This window comes from Stenella coeruleoalba (assembly GCF_951394435.1).
Source record: "Stenella coeruleoalba genome assembly, chromosome: 9".
Taxonomy (NCBI): domain Eukaryota; kingdom Metazoa; phylum Chordata; class Mammalia; order Artiodactyla; family Delphinidae; genus Stenella; species Stenella coeruleoalba.
In genome coordinates, this window is record NC_137155.1 from 20416882 (window position 1) to 20436102 (window position 19221).

Sequence of the window (19221 nt, forward strand, 5' to 3'; positions counted from 1 at the left end):
ACAGTAATCTTGATCACATGGATGTTAATATAGCTAGTTCTCAAAGGTGTTGACCTGCATAGACTAGCAGAGTTCAACTAAGAACACACATCTGTTACCTTCTAGTCCAATACTCTTCATTATATAGTATTAACTCTCTAGAAGAAAGGGTAGTAGTGAAGGTTTTTTGTTTTTAGAATGTTATGTTCTAATATTTTGGTTGTCATTTCCTTCACCTCTATAATCTTTCCATCTCATATTGAATCCAGCCTAATTTATTATAGGGAAAATAATTTTCTGAGTTTCTATAAAACATCAATTTGAAACAAAAGTTATAGAGTTACTCGTTTTAAGACTTTGTCACACCAATTAAATGTAATATTTCTATATTATAAAGACCAAACTTCTTACCGTGAAATTCTGGGCCTTCACAGTATGTCTCCAACTTACCTTTTTAGCCTTATTTTACTCCTTTGGGACCCAAACTGTTGTGTTCATTGTTCTGTCTTCTGGTACTGGTGTAATACCTAGCAAGTGGTAGGTCCTGAATGTTTTGTTTTGTTTTTGAGAAGTAAAAAGTGCATTCCTCAGGACAGATGAAATTAAGAACAATATTTACAATAAGAATGATGCAAGTCATTATCATCAGTGGAATTTTTTTCCATCAGAATACCTCGTGAAAATATTAATGCTGAATACCATAGTGGAAAGTCAGTATGTAACATATATTTCTTTGTGATGGGGCTTATAATTTTTGTGCATATTGAAAGTACTATAAAAGTGTATTTATTAAGCCTTATTTCAACAAGCGTTAGATTAAGGAAGGATAAGGGGAAAGTCTGTTAGTGTAATTATGAGTTAAATTTGAGTAACAAAAAGAACCACAAAGGGATACAAGGAAACTTTTGGAGGTGATGGATATGTTTATTACCTTCAGTGTGGTGATAGTATCATGGATGTATAGGGCTGGCCAAAAGGTTCGTTTGGTTTTTTCCATAAGATGGTTCTAGTAGCACTTAGTTATCTTTAACTTCATTCGAAACAATTTTGTTAGACTGTATTGTGACAGCTGTCATATCAGTGTGCATTTAAAAAAGACTTATCAAAATTGGTGAATTTTTGTGTAGCCATTTTAATATTGAAGATGGAAGAAAAAAAGCAACATTTTTGGCATATTATGCTTTATTATTTCAAGAAAGGTAAAAACGCAACTGAAATGCAAAAAAAGATTTGTGCAGTATATGGAGAAGGTGCTGTGACTGATTGAATGTTTCAAAAGTGGTTTGCGAAGTTTCGTGCTGGAGATTTCTCGCTGGACGATGCTCCACGGTCAGGTAGACCAGTTGAAGTTGATAGCGATCAAATTGAGACATTAATTGAGAACATTCAATGTTAATACCACGTGGGAGATAGCCGACATACTCAGAATATCCAAATCAAGCGCTGAAAATCATTTGCACTAGCTTGGTTGTGTGACTCGCTTTGATGTTTGGGTTCCATATAAGTTAAGTGAGAAAAACCTTCTTGACCATATTTCTGCCTGTGATTCTCTAACAAAAATGTTCCATTTTAAAAACAAATCGCGATAGGCGATGGAAAGTGGATACTGTACATGTGGAACGGAAGAGATCGTGGGGCAAGCGAAATGAACCGCCACCAACCATACCAAAGGCTGCTCTTTATCCAAAGAAGGTGATGTTGTGTATGTGGTGGGATTGGATGTTGTGTATGTGGAGTCCTCTATTATGAGCTCCTTCCGGAAAACCAAACAATTAATTCCAACAAGTACTGCTCCCAATTAAGCCAACTGAAAGCAGCACTTGGCAAAAAGCGTCCAGAACTAGTCAACAGAAAATGCATAATCTCCCATCAGGATAACACAAGACCGCATGTTTCTTTGATGACCAGGCAAAAACTGTTACAGCTCGGCTGGGAAGTTCTGATTCATCCATCGTATTCACCAGACATTGCACCTTGGGATTTCCATTTATTTCAGTCTTTACAAAATTCTCTTAATGGAAAAAAAATTCAATTCCCTGGAAGACTGTAAAAGGCACCTGGAACAGTTCTTTGCTCAAAAAATGAAAAGTTTTTGGAAGACGGAATTATAAAATTGCCTGAAAAATGGCAAAAGGTAGTGGAACAAAAGGGTGAATACGTTGTTCAATAAAGTTCTTGGTAAAAATGAAAAATGTGTCTTTTATTTTTACTTGGAAAGCAAAAGCACTTTTTGGCCAACCCAATATATGCATATGTCCAAACTCATCAAATTGTATACATTAAATATGTTCAGGGACTTCCGTGGTGGTCCAGTGGTTAAGAATCCACCTTCCAGCGCAGGGGATGCAGGTTCAATCCCTGGTCAGGGAACTAAGATCCCACATGCTGCGGGACAACTAAGACCTAACGCTGCAACTACTGAGCCTGCACGCCACAACTAGAGAGCCCGCATGCTGCAACTACAGAGCCCACGTGCTCTGCAGCCTGTGCGCCACAAATAGAAGCCCATGTGCCACAACTAGAGAGAAGTCTGCACGCACCGCCACGAAAGATCCTGCATGCCACAACTAAGACCCAACGCAGCCATAAATATATATATATATATATATATATATATATTTTTTTTTTTTAAAAAGTATATTCAGAGTTTCCCTGGTGGCACAGTGGTTAAGAATGTGCCTGCCAATGCAGGGGACACGGGTTTGAGCCCTGGTCCGGGAAGATCCCACATGTCACGGAGCAACTAAGCCCATGCAACACAACTACTGAGCCTGCGCTCTAGAGCCCGCGAGCCACAACTACTGAAGCCTGTGTGCCTAGAGCCCGTGCTCCGCAACAAGAGAAGCTACCGCAATGAGGAGCCCACACACCGCAATGAAGAGTAGGCCCTGATCACCGCAACCACTCTTGTGAAAGAAAGCCCACGCGCAGCAACGAAGACCCAACACGGCCAAAAATAAATAAATAAATAAAATAAATTAGAAAAAATGTATGTTCAGGTTTTTGTATATCAACTGTACCTCACTTAAAGCTATTTTTAAAATGTGAGTAGCTAATAATTTCTTTACTATGTACATATCAACATCACATAAGGCTACTGCTTCTAAAAACATTTACAGGATTGTTGGTTAAATAGGCAGTTTAAGCACGTTTAACTCTGGTCCCTCCCTAAACTTCCTAAAATTATAGTGGAGGAACATAAAAATATATAAAGATTAAAAACCAAAAAACTGAAGAGAAGGTGGTAGTAAATGAGATTTTGACAGTATTTTGGGAAGTGGAAAACACACTGACCAATGTGAAAAGGGACTTAGAACAGAGAAAGCTAAAACTTGCTTTCCTGTAGGTGAGGGAAGCCAATAAGAATCAAGATGATTATCTTCAAAGAACCCCCAGAAAGTCCCAGAAATTGGAGGTCCCCCTTAAGCCTGGTGTGTAGGATGGGACTGAAAACAAGAAGAGTACTTGAATGTCTCTATAAAGAGTGTTTAGAACCCCAGATTCCTTCCATCAAATTGAGCAGACAGATGACAGCTTCGCGCACACCTGGGAACAGAGTAGGGAGGGATTTACTCTGGCGTGGTTGAACCTGGAAGTCTCTGGGTTCAGTATATCAGGTCCAACTGATGGTGGGGTTGTTAGTTCCTTGCTGAAAGCAGGAATCTGCATGCTGAATAGTGAGATTGCTCCCACCCCTTATTTGGCTCCCAGAATACTGATAGCCACTTCTGGTGGGAGACAGAACCCCTCTCTTGAAAAACTAACCAGCCCAAGAGAGGAAATCGATAGTTACTGATGGTTGTGGCCCACCAATGACATTGCAAGGACTGTATTCAGTCACCAAGCAGTAAGATGGCCACTAAGCCACAAGCCCTCCCCCTTACATTTACACACACATTTCCCAGTCATTTAAAATATTCCATTCTCTCAAAATGAACAGAACCAGGAATTATCAGACACTTGACAAAGCCTCTAACGTGAAAGACATAATCCAAATAAGCAGGAAAAAATGGATGGAATGGAGACAACACAGAATAGAAAAAAGATGGGGGGGTGGCAAATGTCTGTTTTCTCAGTAATTAGGAAATATTGCAACCATGAAATAAGAAACAGGTCATAATAAATAAGAAGCTCTTGGAAATTAAAAATATAATAGCATAAATTTTAAAAATTAAAATTTAATTTTAATTAAAGAAGGCTAGAAGACAGTCAAGGAAATCTCCCAAGAAAATGAACAAATAGAGAAAATAGGAGAGAGAAGATAAAGAAATTAGAGAATCAAACCAAGAGGTATGTCACATACTCATAGTAATAATAATAATTATAACTAAAACTAATCATAGTCTGGAAGGAGACTGGAAGAGAAGAAATTATGAAAGAAGCTTCTAGTAGTAACATGAATTTTTGCACAGAAAGTTCTCGATATAATGGATTAAAAATTGTAATACAATGGATTAAAAAAAGTTACACCATGAGATTGTAGAACGTGAAGAATTAAAAAAAAAACTAAAAGCTCAAAAGAGAGAGAAAAAACAGCTCACATTCAAAGGAACAGGAATCACAATTATAAAATTCTTAAGGAAAGTTATTTCTAGTCTAGAATAATACACCTTTTCCAAAAGTCAGTAACCTTGAAAATATAATAATTATGTAGGCCTCAGGAAATTTGTTTCCTATGTATAGTTCTTAAGAGGCAATTGGAGGGTATAACCCACTAAATTGAGCAAGTGTAGCTAGAAAAACGTAGATGGGACCTGGGAAACGGGAGAGTGTAACACAAGAGAGAGTGTCAGCTCTGTGGTAGCCTCGGGGGCCAGGGGTCCACACTGGAGCGCGAGGCTCAAGGTTTCTAAGACGGATGTCTGTGATATTGATAGTTACCTGATATGCTTGACCAATTGAGAGGAGGTGTACAAATCTGCAGGAAAGTTTGAAGAAGGGCTGAATTACTGATGGTACATAGGAAACCCAAGACAATTATTAGGGAAAAAATAAGAGTTATATAAGAAAAAATAGGAAATCATGCTGTCATTGGTATGAATAATAACTGTAGTCATAAGATTGAACTAACCAAAAATGAGCAGTATTAGGAAGATGGAGAAGACATTTACATAGTAGGAAGACAGTAGAGTATGTGTGAAATAGAAAGATCAAGTAATAACGTTTATGCATTCTGAAATATTTTGAAATATGGAGGCAAATCTTCGAAGTAGCTGTTTTTAAAAAGTTGAAACTTGATGTGTCAGGGTAAATGGAGGGCTGTGGGAGGGGACTGCTGGTTTTTTATTAAAATTCTTGTGTTATTTGACTTTTTTAAACAATGTACATACATTACTACCTTGTTAAACATGAACTTAGTTTGGCAAATTTTAATTCATAACCACAGACTCTACTGACTTTTACTTTAAAGAGGCTTAGCTACATAACTGTTACCTATAAACTTATTTTTTAAAAGGATGAACATTCTTTTAATACCCTTTTTTTAAATATTTTCCAGTTGCCTTGTAGAAGGGGATGCTAAGGAAGAAATACTGCAGCCTCCAGAACCTCACCCAGTGCCACCCATCTTGACACCTTCTCCCCCTTCAGCTTTTCCAACAGTCACTACTGTGTGGCAGGACAATGACAGATACCATCCAAAGCCAGTGTTGCACGTGGTTTCATCAGAACAACATTCAACAGACCTCAACAGAAACTATAATAAATCAACAGAACTTACAGGGAAAAATGAATCAACTGTTGAACAAATAGATAAAAAATTGGAGCGAAATTTAAGTTTTGAGATTAAGAAGGTCCCTCTTCAAGAAGGACCAAAAAGTTTTGAAGGGAACACACTCTTGAATAGGGGACATGCAATTAAAATTAAATCGGCTTCGGCTTCACCATGTACAATTGATAAAGTCTTTAAATCACAGGAACTGAATTCAAGAGATCTAAAAATTGATGGTATTTCCCAGAATTCCTGTGTGGACTGCAATGCAACACAGTCAAATAAAGCTCCAGTTATGCTACCAGAAGAATCACAGAAGAATTCAGACACACCTCCAAGGCCAGACCGCTTACCTCTTGATGAGAAAGGACATGCACCATGGTCATTTCATGGACCTGAGAATACTCTACCCATGCCTGATTCCTCTGAAGGCAAATCCTCAGATACCCACTGTCAAACAATGAAAACTGGGAGTTCAACACCAAGCCCCACGACACAACTTGCAACCCATGATCTCACAGATCATCACAACAGTTCCCCTCTATTCAGAGCACCCCTCAGTTTTACTAATCCTCTTCACTCTGATGACTCAGACTCTGATGAAAGGAACTCTGATGGTGCTGTGACCAAGAATAAAACCAGTATTTCAACAGCAAGTGCCACTGTTTCTGCTGCCGCTAGTACTGAAAGCATTTCTACAAGGAAAGTATTGTCAATGTCCATTGCTAGACATGATATAGCAGGAACAATACATTCAGGTGCTGAAAAAGGTAATGATAATAGTATCTTAACACTTAAATATTTTTACTATGTGCCAGTCACTGTTCTAAGCAGCTTAGCTATATTAATTCATTATGTTTTATTCCACACTTTACTCCAGAACCTACGCAAAATTTCATAATTTTTGATACTAATTTTTTTTTTAAGTAAGCTCTTTATTTATTGTTACCTTAGTTTGATCACATTGCATTATTGGACTTTTTGTTTCCAAAATATTTAAATTGTTGTAACTGAAAATTTTCTCTTCTTATATCTTACAACTCTTAGTATTTATAGGGGTCAAAATTTTATACAACTGAATAATTAGAAATAATTTAGGGATTACTTAAAGTGACAGTGACACAAATATTGTAGAATGGCTTGATTGTCCATTTAATTTTGCCCATGTATATTACAGATATCTATTTTGTTATCTTTTTATGATCTTTTAACTACAAAATACCTTTTTAAAATTTTAAACCTCCTCACAAATGCTTGCAAAATGGCTCCTTTCAATAATGAGTTTATTAACCAAGGAACAATATTGCAGCTGCTCAGCAGAATATAGGAAGTTTAATTCAGTCAGTAGAAAGTGGGATATTTCCATGTCTAGTCATCAGTGCTACTACTGTTTAATTAATGACTCTCTTCTTTAAGCAGTCTAAGCATTTCAAGATAACGTATCCCCTAAGTTCCCAAGATGTATTATTGGGTCTTGAAACTCCTCTTTAATCTGCTAAAAATTACCACGGTGCCGTCTTAAACAGACCATGAAAAAAAAAAAAAAGACCATGAAGTTGACAGCAAATATATAAACACAAAAGCTGTTCATTGATAGGTTGACTATCAGTGGTCTTTTACTTGTCGGTGAACTTTGATAGCGACACACATAGACTGGTATTTATAATGTGCAGTCAAATAAGTACTGTGAACTTGAAAGATGACTTTTTCTAATTCTCACCCAGTAAGTACCACCCATACTGTGGTGCCTCTATTTTCCTCAACTCACACATACTTTTTTTTTTTTTTTATCTTGGGGATGTATCTGGTAGAGTAAATGAGAGTCTAAGCTAGTTTTTTAAATTTACAGGATTTTCTGTGTTCTTGATTCTTTTGTGGTTTATTTGAAGGATCTTCAGAAGATAATGGTTGCCACAATAAATACTACTTTACCAGTTTGGCATAATTTAAAATTGTTAATATATTATTTTCTCTCGACTTCAGAGTTTGAAAAATAACTGCTAAGTTGTAACTACACAAGAAAACATGTAGATAAGAAATTGTCGTTTTGGGTTTTTTTTTTTTTTAGCATATCAGGCATTTGTTTTGTACCTAGGAAATAAATTTTTTTAAACCATTACTAGAAATAGAGTTTGGTGAGGGCAGGAAGGATGCATGATATAACATGCTCATTAAAAGTTACTGCCATATGACCAGTGTTTTAGTGATAACAAAGAGTTCCTTTAGAATACAACATACTGTACAGAATAGTTGAAAGCACTCTTCTGTATACCAGCTCACTTCCTTTCTCTCCATTTTATTTGTATGTCAAAGCAAAGATAGCTGTAAATGTGATTTCTGGTTTCTTTTCACCCTACCTTAACTATGCTAAATGAGTTTGGTATTAACAGAAGATTTTCCTGTGTAAGTATTCTGTGTTGCAGCATAACTACAAGCAGTCCTATTTTTAATGTTAGTAATTATTTACCTTGTAGATGAACCTTTGGCTCAAGGATTAGATTATTGTTTGCTTGTTTGTTTTAAAATTTGCTATGGAATAATTTTGTTTTGATACCTAAAACAACCTTTTGCATAAGTTACTGCCTAAAAAAAACTCCTGGCTATCATTCTGATTTTAATATTGACTCAGGCCTCCTGAAAGATTTCTCAAACATGGCTACACTAGGCTCCCATAAAGTGTATGATTTACAAAATCCTACGAAAAATGTGCAGGCTCTGGTTGGATAACCTCTGAAACACAAATTTATAACACAGAAAAGGCAATCCAGAGATCCAGGGAGAAACATGCAGTTGAGAAGCCAAGGCCACAGTTAGAAAATAAAGTCTTTTAAGAGCGAGGACTGTTAAAACAGAAGAGGTATAGAGTTTCCGAAAGATACTTGATACTTGATGTAAACAAGCCATACTGTCCTTCCTGATTTGTTCACGTAATTGTGAAATGGCACCACAGTGTCAAGATTATGCATCCCTTCCTTTCAACAGCCATCTCTTCGCTGTGAGCTCTTAGTAACAAAAGAGCAAGGGGAAATATGATTGCTTAGACTGTTACTACCAGACAGGTTAGATAGTTCTTTAGTAGCTTAACTTTATATACAAGAGAGTTCCAGTACTCATGTTGTATATATGTGTGTGTGTGTGTGTGTGTGTGTGTGTACAGATTTTTATATATACACACACACACACACACATATATATATAAAGTATTGGACTGGAACTCTTCTCTCAGCAGGATCCAGGGGCTGTATTTTCTTGTGTCTTCAGCTAAACAATTGTAGGAGGAACCAGAGCAGTCATACCTGGCTCATGCATGTTGAAAATTGAAAAGGCTTTTCTTGATTTTCACTCTCTTTTTAATGCATAGCCTATCAAATGTGGTAAAATAGCCAAGTATCATGGCACAGTTGTTCACATTTTTAAGAAAACAGTTGTCAAGGGCCAGACAATATAGGATCCTCACAGCTTCCTTTCTTTGCCCCATCTTTTCTAACCTGAGAGTCCACACACAGAATTGTATCCTCATATTTTCTTTTTCTACCTCCAGTGAAACCTCAAAGGATCTAATACTCTCATTTCACCTAATGCCATAATGAGGCTAACTGACAAGGCTTACTTAATGCATTATCTTTTCCAAGAGCTAATTTTGTTTTTACTGGTGAAAAGCTTTTATATGGCTTCAGTCAGTATTCTCAAAGTATGGTCATATGCCACTGTTCACAAGATTTTAGGCAATAAATAAATGAACATCCAAAAATTTTAATGGTTATATTTTTGTATATTAGGAAATAACTAACACTTTTAATCTGCTATTTTAGTCATTACTATTTAAAACATGACTGAAGTACATAGTTAAGTTTAAAATGAGTGGGATTTAAAAAAATAGGACATATGGTCCACAGTATGGCAAAACTCGTAAAAGGAGTTTAGCAATTGATCACAGTTTGGGAAGCACTGATTTAAGTCAAATGACTGAAGCTTTCCTTTGTGGACCCAAAGCATTATCAGCAAACCCAGTAGAGAAGGCACTCGCCTGCTGGCTTCTCTGCTGAAGATGCCTTCAGACTCAGAGGACAGTGTGATTAATACCTACACGGTGTCAGGAACGTCATGGGAGAGTCATTTTCTCTGTGCAACAGTGATGGAGTTCAGTCTTTGCTCAATAAGCTTTATAATTGTTTTTGATAACAAGTCAAGTGATAAGGATATCTTGTTTATTTTTGCATTTTTAAAAACTGGTTCTCCTAGATACTTGTGGCAGTGATTTATAAGAATGTCAAGAAAGCTGTCTTATTTTGTTTAGATAACAAGTTCACTTTTAAATGAGTTAACATTTTTTAACAAGTTCATAATTTGTCTAAATTTTATGTATTTGTTATAGATGTTGATGTTAGTGAAGATTCGCCTCCTCCCCTACCTGAAAGAACTCCTGAGTCTTTTGTATTGGCCAGTGAACACAGTGAGTATATCTTCTGATTTTACATATTTCATGCTTTAATAATAAGCTCTGTAAAACATGGCTGATGTCAGTCTGTTGCTGTTGAGCTACACAATTAAATTCAAAAACAGGTTTGAATTTATACTGACAAATGTTTTTAATTCCTTGTATGAAAAATACTTATAATGGTATTTTTTATTTGCTAAGACTGCTAATAAAATGGCTGCATTTATATCAAACACTATAATCCAGTTAAATGCAACTATAACTGTATACAGTTTATTGTCTTTTCATTCATTAAAAATGGCATTTACTTATGAAAAGATATTAACTGCTTCACTTGGTACCAGTGTAGGTAAGTAAACATTTAAACTCTGTTGTAGGCAGGCATCACTCAGTTGATGTTAACTGAGCACCCTTAAGGCCACAAGAGTATCAGTGAGGGAGAAAGTGATATTTCAGAGTATTGATAATATATTCCTCCTCCTTCCCATCCTGAAAAAGAGTATAGAAACAGCTTTAATATATTTACGGTGTCTTGTGCTCAGTGGAGGTGCACACTACTAGTCTTATCTGAGCTGCATTTTACAAATATTTTATTCATTTTAACTGATTTTAAGAATGTTAAAAACAGTGAAGCCGTATACTCCACTAATATTAAATACATAAGTCTATGTCTGTCACACCTGTAGATTACAATGCACTTGTAATAAACTCTGATAACTCAGTTCTTTAAATTTTAAGGAAGAAAGCAAAGCTTAAAGGGATATTCTTCAATTAATAGAAGCTAGAAATTTTTTAGTGGAAGTGATAGTTTCTAAAAATCTACAGTATCTGTTTTTGTATATTACCGTAAAGCAAGAAATTTTCATAATTAAAGATGTTAATTTTAATTGTAAGATTTCATTTTTCTCAGATACACCTGTAAGATCTGAGTGGAGTGAACTTCAAAATCAGGAACAGTGTGAACAAAGAAAACCTGAAGTGAGTCCTTTTGGGATTGGAACAGCTATAGCTCAATATTTTTGTTCTTTTGTTTTACTAATTTATCTTACAGTTGTTTGTTATAATAACTTACCTTAAGACTATTAAATATAATTTTTGATAATTATTTCTTACGCTATGAGTTCAGATGAAAAGTGTATAAAATGTGAGATCTAAAATTTTTTTAAAGAGCATTATGATCTACATATGACCATCACTTCAGAGTATTATTTTCCCAAGCTGCTTTTGAAATTTGTAAATTATGCCTTGTTTCAAATCATTTTGGAGGTATGAATAGAACAGGAGTTACTATTTTCAGGGTCCCAGTACTCTCCTAGATTTTGTTCTTTCCATTATAGAACCAGGTATATTGTCTCTCCCTTTAGTTTTTCTGGTCACATGAGACTTCCTTTCACATTCAGGAAATGTTTTGGTAGCTAAATATTTTAGCCACTGGAAATGCTATTTTTCATCAACATTAATATTTTTCGTATTTCTCTCACATTTGAATATCTGAAATTGGGGTATATCTTAAAATTGACTAAAAAAGCATTGTGATATACTTTAATTGGTAGATAAAGTATTGGTAACCTAATAATGATGCTATGTCTTACAATCAGTGATATCATAATTTGATGAATACAGTAGAGGGCTGGCAAAATGCAGTTGTGTGTATGTTCTCGTAATGTAGTAACTTCTGCATTTTCAGTTTTCATCCAGAAGGAAAAGGAATTCCCCTATCCTTTTACTCCCAGTATAAAACACCACAACATTAAACATTTTTAACCCTAATTGAAAACACCATTGTTTTCTTTTCCTTTGACATGAGAATCTTGATAGATCTTGATTTATTGGGATATATACTCATAACAGACCAAATTTTCTATAATTTGTACATGAAAGGGATGTACTGTAATAGCTATTGAATGTCTTCCTTATAGGGCTTGATAACCTCTGGAAGTGAAACATGTGGTAAGTTGGACTGTGTTCCTTTTTGCTATAGATTATATAGATTAATTTCCATAAAATAGCATGTCTCATTGTGCATGCTATTTATTTGTGAAATTTATTTCAGTATGTGGAAATATGTAGGACAGCTCTTCTAGAACCTGAATTATGTAGTATAATTCTTTTAAATTCGTTATTATACCAGATATTATTATTGATCAGGAGGATAACAGCATTTATTATCAGTAGTTAACAGGCTGATGGGAAGGAAATTATTTTAAAAATATTTTCCTGTATTTTATTTCTGTTGTTTATAAAAACACTTAGAATCTAGATCTGACAATGATTTGAATAAATGCGCCAAATTAACCTAGATGATTGAATTGGGGGCCTAAAAATCAATTGTTTTGGAAATCTTCCTTTTAGGACTTCTACATTTGTGAAGGCTAGTAAGATTATGTTAGCTCAATGCAGTGTAATAATGCCAAGTTAGAAAATTTTTCTACTACATTACTTTTATGATCATAGTAAAATAGGTCAAGTTATTGTTAATTCTTATAAATCAGTAACTATGTAAGCAGCTCATCAAACATCCTAGCTTATACAGTTCCCTCAATTTATCTATCACCTCTGCCCTTACCCTCCATGCTGCTTCAGCTGCTCTCTTCCTGGATCTTTGCCTAATGGGGCTCCATTCCATCTCATAAACTCTTTATTATTCTCTGTTTACTTTTCTACAGCAACATATTATAAGGAAAAGAGCAGAAGCTTTAGCGTCAAGCCCACCTGGATTGGAGTCCCATTTTTGCCATTTTACTTACTTTTTGGGTTTGGGCAAGTTACCTCATCTTTCTAGGCTTCAGTTTTCTTCTCTGTGAAATGCAGATAATGGTAGTAACCTACCCTAGAGGATTGTTGCGAAGATTTAATTAAATCAAATCATATACGGAGAGTATTAGACAGTGCCCGGCACATGGTAGGCACTGAAATGGTAGCAATGCTGTTATTATTATCTATGTTATATGACTACTGCTGCTATAGCTAGATCCCTGGGTCTTTTATTTTCTTAGTATCTGTTAACTCCTTTCTGGTTTCTCTTCCTTCTCTATTCAATCTAGATTCCGTCACTCTAGTCACACTCACAGTTATCCTTAACTTTCTTGCCCCTAATTCCCATACCATTTTGCTTTATCCCTCAGGATTACTGAATACTGCTGAGGAACTTGGCTGTTTTACAGGTTGAGCATACAGTTCTAGGACTGATCCACAGTTGAGCCCTCAGCGTTGCTTGGTTATCTTACATGCTCTGCTTTATACCCTTTTTATTTCCCCTGAATTTTCCAAATCTTGATTTTCTTCATGAATCCCACTAACTGTTACTCAGTAGTAGACCCTTTACTTCATTGAGAAAATTGAGGCTTTTAGCCTAAATCATCATTTCCTTATAGAAGCCAACCCTGAATCTCCGCCACTAGTTTCGTCTACATGCCTCTCCTTTCTGTCCCCGTTTATTATAAACCTTATCACACTACTATAAGTAATGTATTTGTCTGTCTCTCCTACTAGACCAGGGGTTAGCAAACTGTATCCCACAGGCCTAATCCTGCCCGTGGCTTGTTTTCTTATTCTGCCCTTGAGCTGAATGAATTCTTTTTACATTTTAAAGAGTTGTTTAAAATTAAAAACAAAGAAACAAAAATCAATGAAGAATGTGCGACAGAGACCGTATGTGGCTTGCAAAGCCTAAAATATTCTCTAGCCCTTTATAGAAAACGTTTGCCGACCCCTGTCTAGACTATAAGCACCCGAGGACAAGGATTGTCTATTATTTGACTTGTATTCCAAGTTTCCAGAAAAGTTCCTTACAGGGGGTGTAGGGGACGTGATGAAGGTGGTGAAAGGATGCCTGAATCATAGTAGTTGATTTCTTTTGTTACTAATCGTATGCCTTGGCAGTTAAATAAGTAAACTAACTAAAATTTAAGCAATGCTAAATCTTAAAAGAATTACTACTTTTAAGCACAAATATTAAGTCCATTAATAAACTATGAACTTGTTTGCCATTGATTTCCATATAAAGGAATTTCAGTTGCAGTTAAAGTAGGAGCATGAGGAGAATCGTCACAGCAGAAGTACTCGCTGCAGGTTTCTAGGTGCCTGCAAGAACACCTAATATAATTTCCTGTGTTCATTACCCTTGCATTTATATTTATCTGGGCCTCTAAAATTATGATGCTCAAAAAAAAACTTGCTCTTGTAACTAACTGCCCACATTAAAACAATTAGAGGATTCTTCTACCTATGATGCTAAACATGATTATGACTAACAATGGCTTTGATTTGCATTTTAGACCATCCAGCACGAGGTATTCATACAGAGACTTGTACAGAATGTCCAACTAATTTCAGTAACAAGAAAGATCAAATATCAGAAAGTCCAACAGAAGCCACAGAGATTGGTAATTTGTTTATTAGATGATTTTAAAACTGTAATTGTGTAGTTAATGCTGGCAAGAATGAAAAAAAGTTATTTGCCATCATTCCAGAATTTCCTTAAGGCAAAGTTTATCTTTGTGCTATGATTTATTCAGGCCCTTAAATGGCACTTGCCAAGAATAAAACATGTACCGTCAAAGTTGCTTGGAATTAATTATGAAACAAATGAACTAATTTATTCTGTTTCATACTGAGGTTAAAAACTAAAATATAAAAAACTGCAGTATGTAAACAAATCTTTCTTTTGAGTCGGAAAGACTAAAATATCTTAGCTGTTTTTCTTACATTTTGATAGAATTGATTTTATTTTTATAAAAGAAGCAATTATTTTCAACTACCCAGAACAAATTAAGAATTGGTTTGTGTTTGTAGAGATTTGTTTAGTTTTAAGTTCTAAATTTCCATATGGAAATTTATTTGTTCCATAAAATAAGAATGTCTACAGACATGAGCTTAATAGTTTAAAAATATTCCTGAACACTAGAGAATTATTGTGGTATTTTGATTATAGGTTTTGGTAATCGCTGTGGAAAACCCAAAGGACCAAGAGATCCACCTTCAGAATGGACATGATTCAGGGAACTAAAAGACACTTTAAATTATACTGGAAAATTCAAGTGCCACTGAAAGCCAGATTTATAGTATTCCATCTTAAAAATGTGGGACTAACAGCAGTGTAGATTGTTACCTTAGTGTTTTTTGCTGGGACCATCTACCTGCCTTATATTACACTTAGGAAAAAGTATTACATATGGTTTATTTTGTAACTTCAAGTATTATTGCCTTAATGTCTCTTAACCCTGTTACACGCTGCTTGTAGACATGTTAATATAGTAATACTTTTATGATAAATTGAGTTTAAGGACTACTCTTTTGCTAATGTTTTATCATGTATGCATTATTTTGTATATGTACAGGGCAAGTAGGTATATAATTTGATAAAGTTACAGTCATAAAATATTATTAACAGAAGATGTAAGAAATTTCTGCATGGTCTAAATCTTTGTGTACCTTATTTGTAAATTATTTGCCCTGAAGTTTTAGAAAATAGTTTCAGAATTTTAAAATTGCTGGAGTCATGCAGCCAGCATTACAGGTTATCAGAGATCAAAGATTGTAATAATAATACATTTTGTAAATTGTAAGCAAAAAGTTATTTTTATATTATAAACTGTCTAATTGTCCATCCTAATTGTCCTTGTTTTCATTTAGTCATGGAGATTCAGTAAGTGCCTTGGAACAATATTGAATTCTCTTAGCTCGTGTGTGTTACTTTAATATTTGAACTCAACTGGGATTAGAAGACTATCAAAATATATGTATGTTTCAGGATATTTGACCTGCCATTAAAAAGACAAAAACAATTTTACAGTGCCTACTTGTTTTGGTTTTTCATTCCTCTTTTGTGGGAAATTAGACTTAATATCCACCTTCCTCCCAGCTGAGTCTTATCTTTAAGTCATGAGTGTGAATGGGGTTTAATTTCTTAATTATAGAATAGGGAGCACCTTCTGCAGAAACATGGCTTTGCAGTTCTAAATACTTATCCTGGAGTCAGCCCTAGGCATCCTTCTTAGCCTTCTCATTGTTGCCTACTGGGATGCCAGGAAAACACCAAACAAAGGTGCAGTTGGGAAAAGGGAACTGGTTTCTTCCCATCCTGCACTGGAGCAGAGGCCCTTTCCGTAAGTACCAAGTTTGAATTTTGACATCATGGAACAAAGCTGATAGACATCTGTATTTTCCCTCTGCATATAAAAGAGGGAAGAAATTATGAGACTAAAGTGAGATAAAGTAATCATATATGAATAGAAAGAGGATTGTTGTGGAAGAGAAAATACTACTATGATTTCATGTTGGAAAATTTATAAAGCTCAGTGGTCTTAGAATTTCACATTTTTCTCATATATTTGTTCAAAAAGTGTGAATATAGTGGACCCTTGACAGTCATAAGACACAAACACCTCTATAGCATATCATTTTCTTAATAAAATTTAAACTGAAATAAAGTATAACTGAAAAAAATTTAGTCTCCATACACTTTATGATTTGTATAATATGGCACTAAAATCATTTGTAAAGATTTTTTTCTTGGGAAGGAGTTGCTTTGGAACTCCTTCATTGAAGTATACATGTATTCAGAAGGGTGCAAAAAAGCATATTAACCACCACAAAGTATACACTCCTCTGAGTGTGACCACCCTTAGGTCAAGCAGTAGAACAGGACCAGCCACTGAGAAGCTTCCCCTTGGGCTTCTAAGATTTGTTCATTATTATATGTGTAGCAGTTGCTTGTTCATTTTTCATTGCTAGAGTTTTGCATTTTATGAATATACCACAGTTTGTTCATTGTGCTACTAATAAGACATTTGGATTGTTTTTGGCTTGGGAAAACTACAAATTTTGTTGCTACAAACATTTTAAAATGTGTTTTGGTACACTTATATATATATGAATCTGTTGGGTATATATCCAGGAGTGCACTTTTTGGATTACAGAGTATGCACATATATATTCAGCTTTGTAGATATTGCCAAACAATTTTCCAAAGTGGTGGTTCTGATTGTTAACATATTTCCCTCCTGACTAATGAGGTTGAGCACATTCTCATGTGCTTATGACCATGTGGATATTCATTTTTGTGAAGGACCTGTTCAAGTCTCAAGCAGATACTGTTTGGCAGTATCTACTAAAGCTGAGTATGCAGATATCCTGTCATCTGGCAACTTTGCACCTGTTTTTCTATTTAGTTGTTTGTCTTTTTCTTATTGATTTGTTGGAATTATTTATATATTCCAAGTGGGTTTGCCTGTGCTTTGCCTTTTCACTCTACTAATGGTGTTTTTTTGTTTGTTTTTGTTTTAATTGAATTTAATTAAATCCAATTTATCAATCTTTTATAATCACTCCTTTTTGGTGTCCTCTTTTAGAAATCTTTGCCCACCCCACGATCATAAAGATATTCTTTAGTTTTCTAGAAGCTTTATTTTTTATTTATATTTTTGTTATGTTTTTATCTAAAGCTACAGAATTAAATTTTTTGTATAGAGTGTGAGGTAGATTTCTTTTTCCTTTTATGAATCACCAGTTAACGTCCCTCCTCTATTAAATATATAGTCTCGTCATATGTTATATATTCATTGATCTGAGTCAATTACTAGATTTTTTCTTTCTATTCCATTGCCTATTTTTATAATATTTTAAATTCTGCCTTTTTCCACCTTTAGCTTTCTCCCAGTGATTTTTATATTGCCTAGAACACTCAATAAAGTTACTCATTTTTATTTTTCTATATAAAGCATATAATAAGGTCATTTGTATCTGAGATAAACCACTAGCAAATTTATCCTGCCACTTTATCCAAATCCTCTCCCTTACAGCTAATGCTACAAAGACCTTTAATCTTTCCTTTTCCATCCTAACACTATCAGTTACCTTTCTTTTGGAAGCAATTTTTCACAAATAGTATTTTTTACTCTAGTATTTTTCACTTTATGGACATTTTCTCCTAATATTGGTAAACAGAGCAGTAAAGCCATAGTCATATGTCAGTGCTGAGCTGGGCTCAGTCATTAGCTAAGTGACTTCCTGTCAGGTAACAGCCTCGTAGGACATGTGGTTAAGTTTTTACCTGAGCAAATTTACATAACTGTATGTCCTAAACCCCTGTGGTCATTTCAAATAGCTGAAACTATGAAATTCTTTTTTTTATTTTATTGTTTAAAACATTTTTAATGCCATTGCCTGTGTCAGTTTTTAACTGAAGTATAATTGACTTACAATATTATATTAATTTCAGGTGTACAACATAGTGATCCAATATTTTTATACATTACAAAATTATCACCACAATAAGTCTAGTTACCATCTGTAATCATACAAAGTTACTACAATATTAATGAACTGTATTCCCTGTGCTGTACATGACATCCCTGTGACTCATTTATAACTGGAAGTTTGTACCTCTTAATCTCCACCGATTTCACTCATCCCCCCACCCCCTTTCCCTCTGGCAACCACCAGTTTGTTCTATCTATGAATCTGTTTCTGTTTTGTTAGGTTTGTTTGTTTTGTTTCGTTTTTTAGATTCCACATATAAGTGAAATCGTATACGATTTGTTTTTCTCTGTCTAACTTAGCATAATACACTCTAGTCCCATGCATGTTGTTGCAAATGGCAAATTTTCATTCTTTTTCATGGCTGAGTAATATATATTCATCGTATGTATACGCCACATCTTCTTTATCCATTTGTCTATTAATGGGCACATAGTTAAACTAAAAAGAGATGATTTTGTGCTAAATGAGAAGGGAAGCAATAAAAATAATGCAATTGGCAATCTGAAGCTTTTTAGAGAAATTCAAGTGAAGAAGGACATCTTAACTATATTTAGTCTTAAAATGTGTTCTGATTATAATATTTTTGTTGAAGTACATTTTTGGTGGTCTTGATTGCAATCTGTGAAGTCATTCTATTTTAATCCTAAATATAGAATTAAATTTAATTAAATCAGTTGTGCTAGTTTTGGAAAAGTTTTTGCTGTTTTTGTTTTCTTACACAGATGTCTCCTAATTGCCTGCTTCTAGTGATGTTATTTTAGATATCAAAAGTTCACATTCACATTTAATAGCTTTCTAAATAATCAGATGTGAATTAATTTCAGTTTTTTAA

General features: G+C 34.7%; 1 protein-coding gene and 1 long non-coding RNA gene across 5 annotated transcripts in view; one reads left to right on the top strand and one right to left on the bottom strand.

The window, feature by feature from the left end:
* PTPN12 (protein tyrosine phosphatase non-receptor type 12) overlaps nt 1–17871 on the top strand; it is an 86458-nt gene extending 68587 nt beyond the window's left edge. For 2 of the 3 annotated variants that reach the window (XM_079932434.1, XM_079932435.1), the window contains exons 13-18: nt 5477–6459; nt 10065–10142; nt 11038–11105; nt 12047–12077; nt 14405–14512; nt 15061–17869. In XM_079932434.1, the coding sequence (XP_079788560.1) occupies nt 5477–6459; nt 10065–10142; nt 11038–11105; nt 12047–12077; nt 14405–14512; nt 15061–15122 (1330 nt within the window). In that variant the 3' untranslated portion in view covers nt 15123–17869. Of the gene's footprint in view, nt 1–5476; nt 6460–10064; nt 10143–11037; nt 11106–12046; nt 12078–14404; nt 14513–15060 lie in introns of all 3 variants that reach the window. The other variant, XM_079932433.1, reaches the window with a different exon arrangement.
* The window catches only part of LOC307192027, an 88285-nt gene that overhangs the window by 23061 nt on the left and 46003 nt on the right, over nt 1–19221 (bottom strand). For both annotated transcript variants that reach the window (XR_013829919.1, XR_013829920.1), the window contains one exon: nt 430–506. This is a non-coding gene — a long non-coding RNA (uncharacterized lncRNA). The remainder of the gene's footprint in view (nt 1–429; nt 507–19221) is intronic.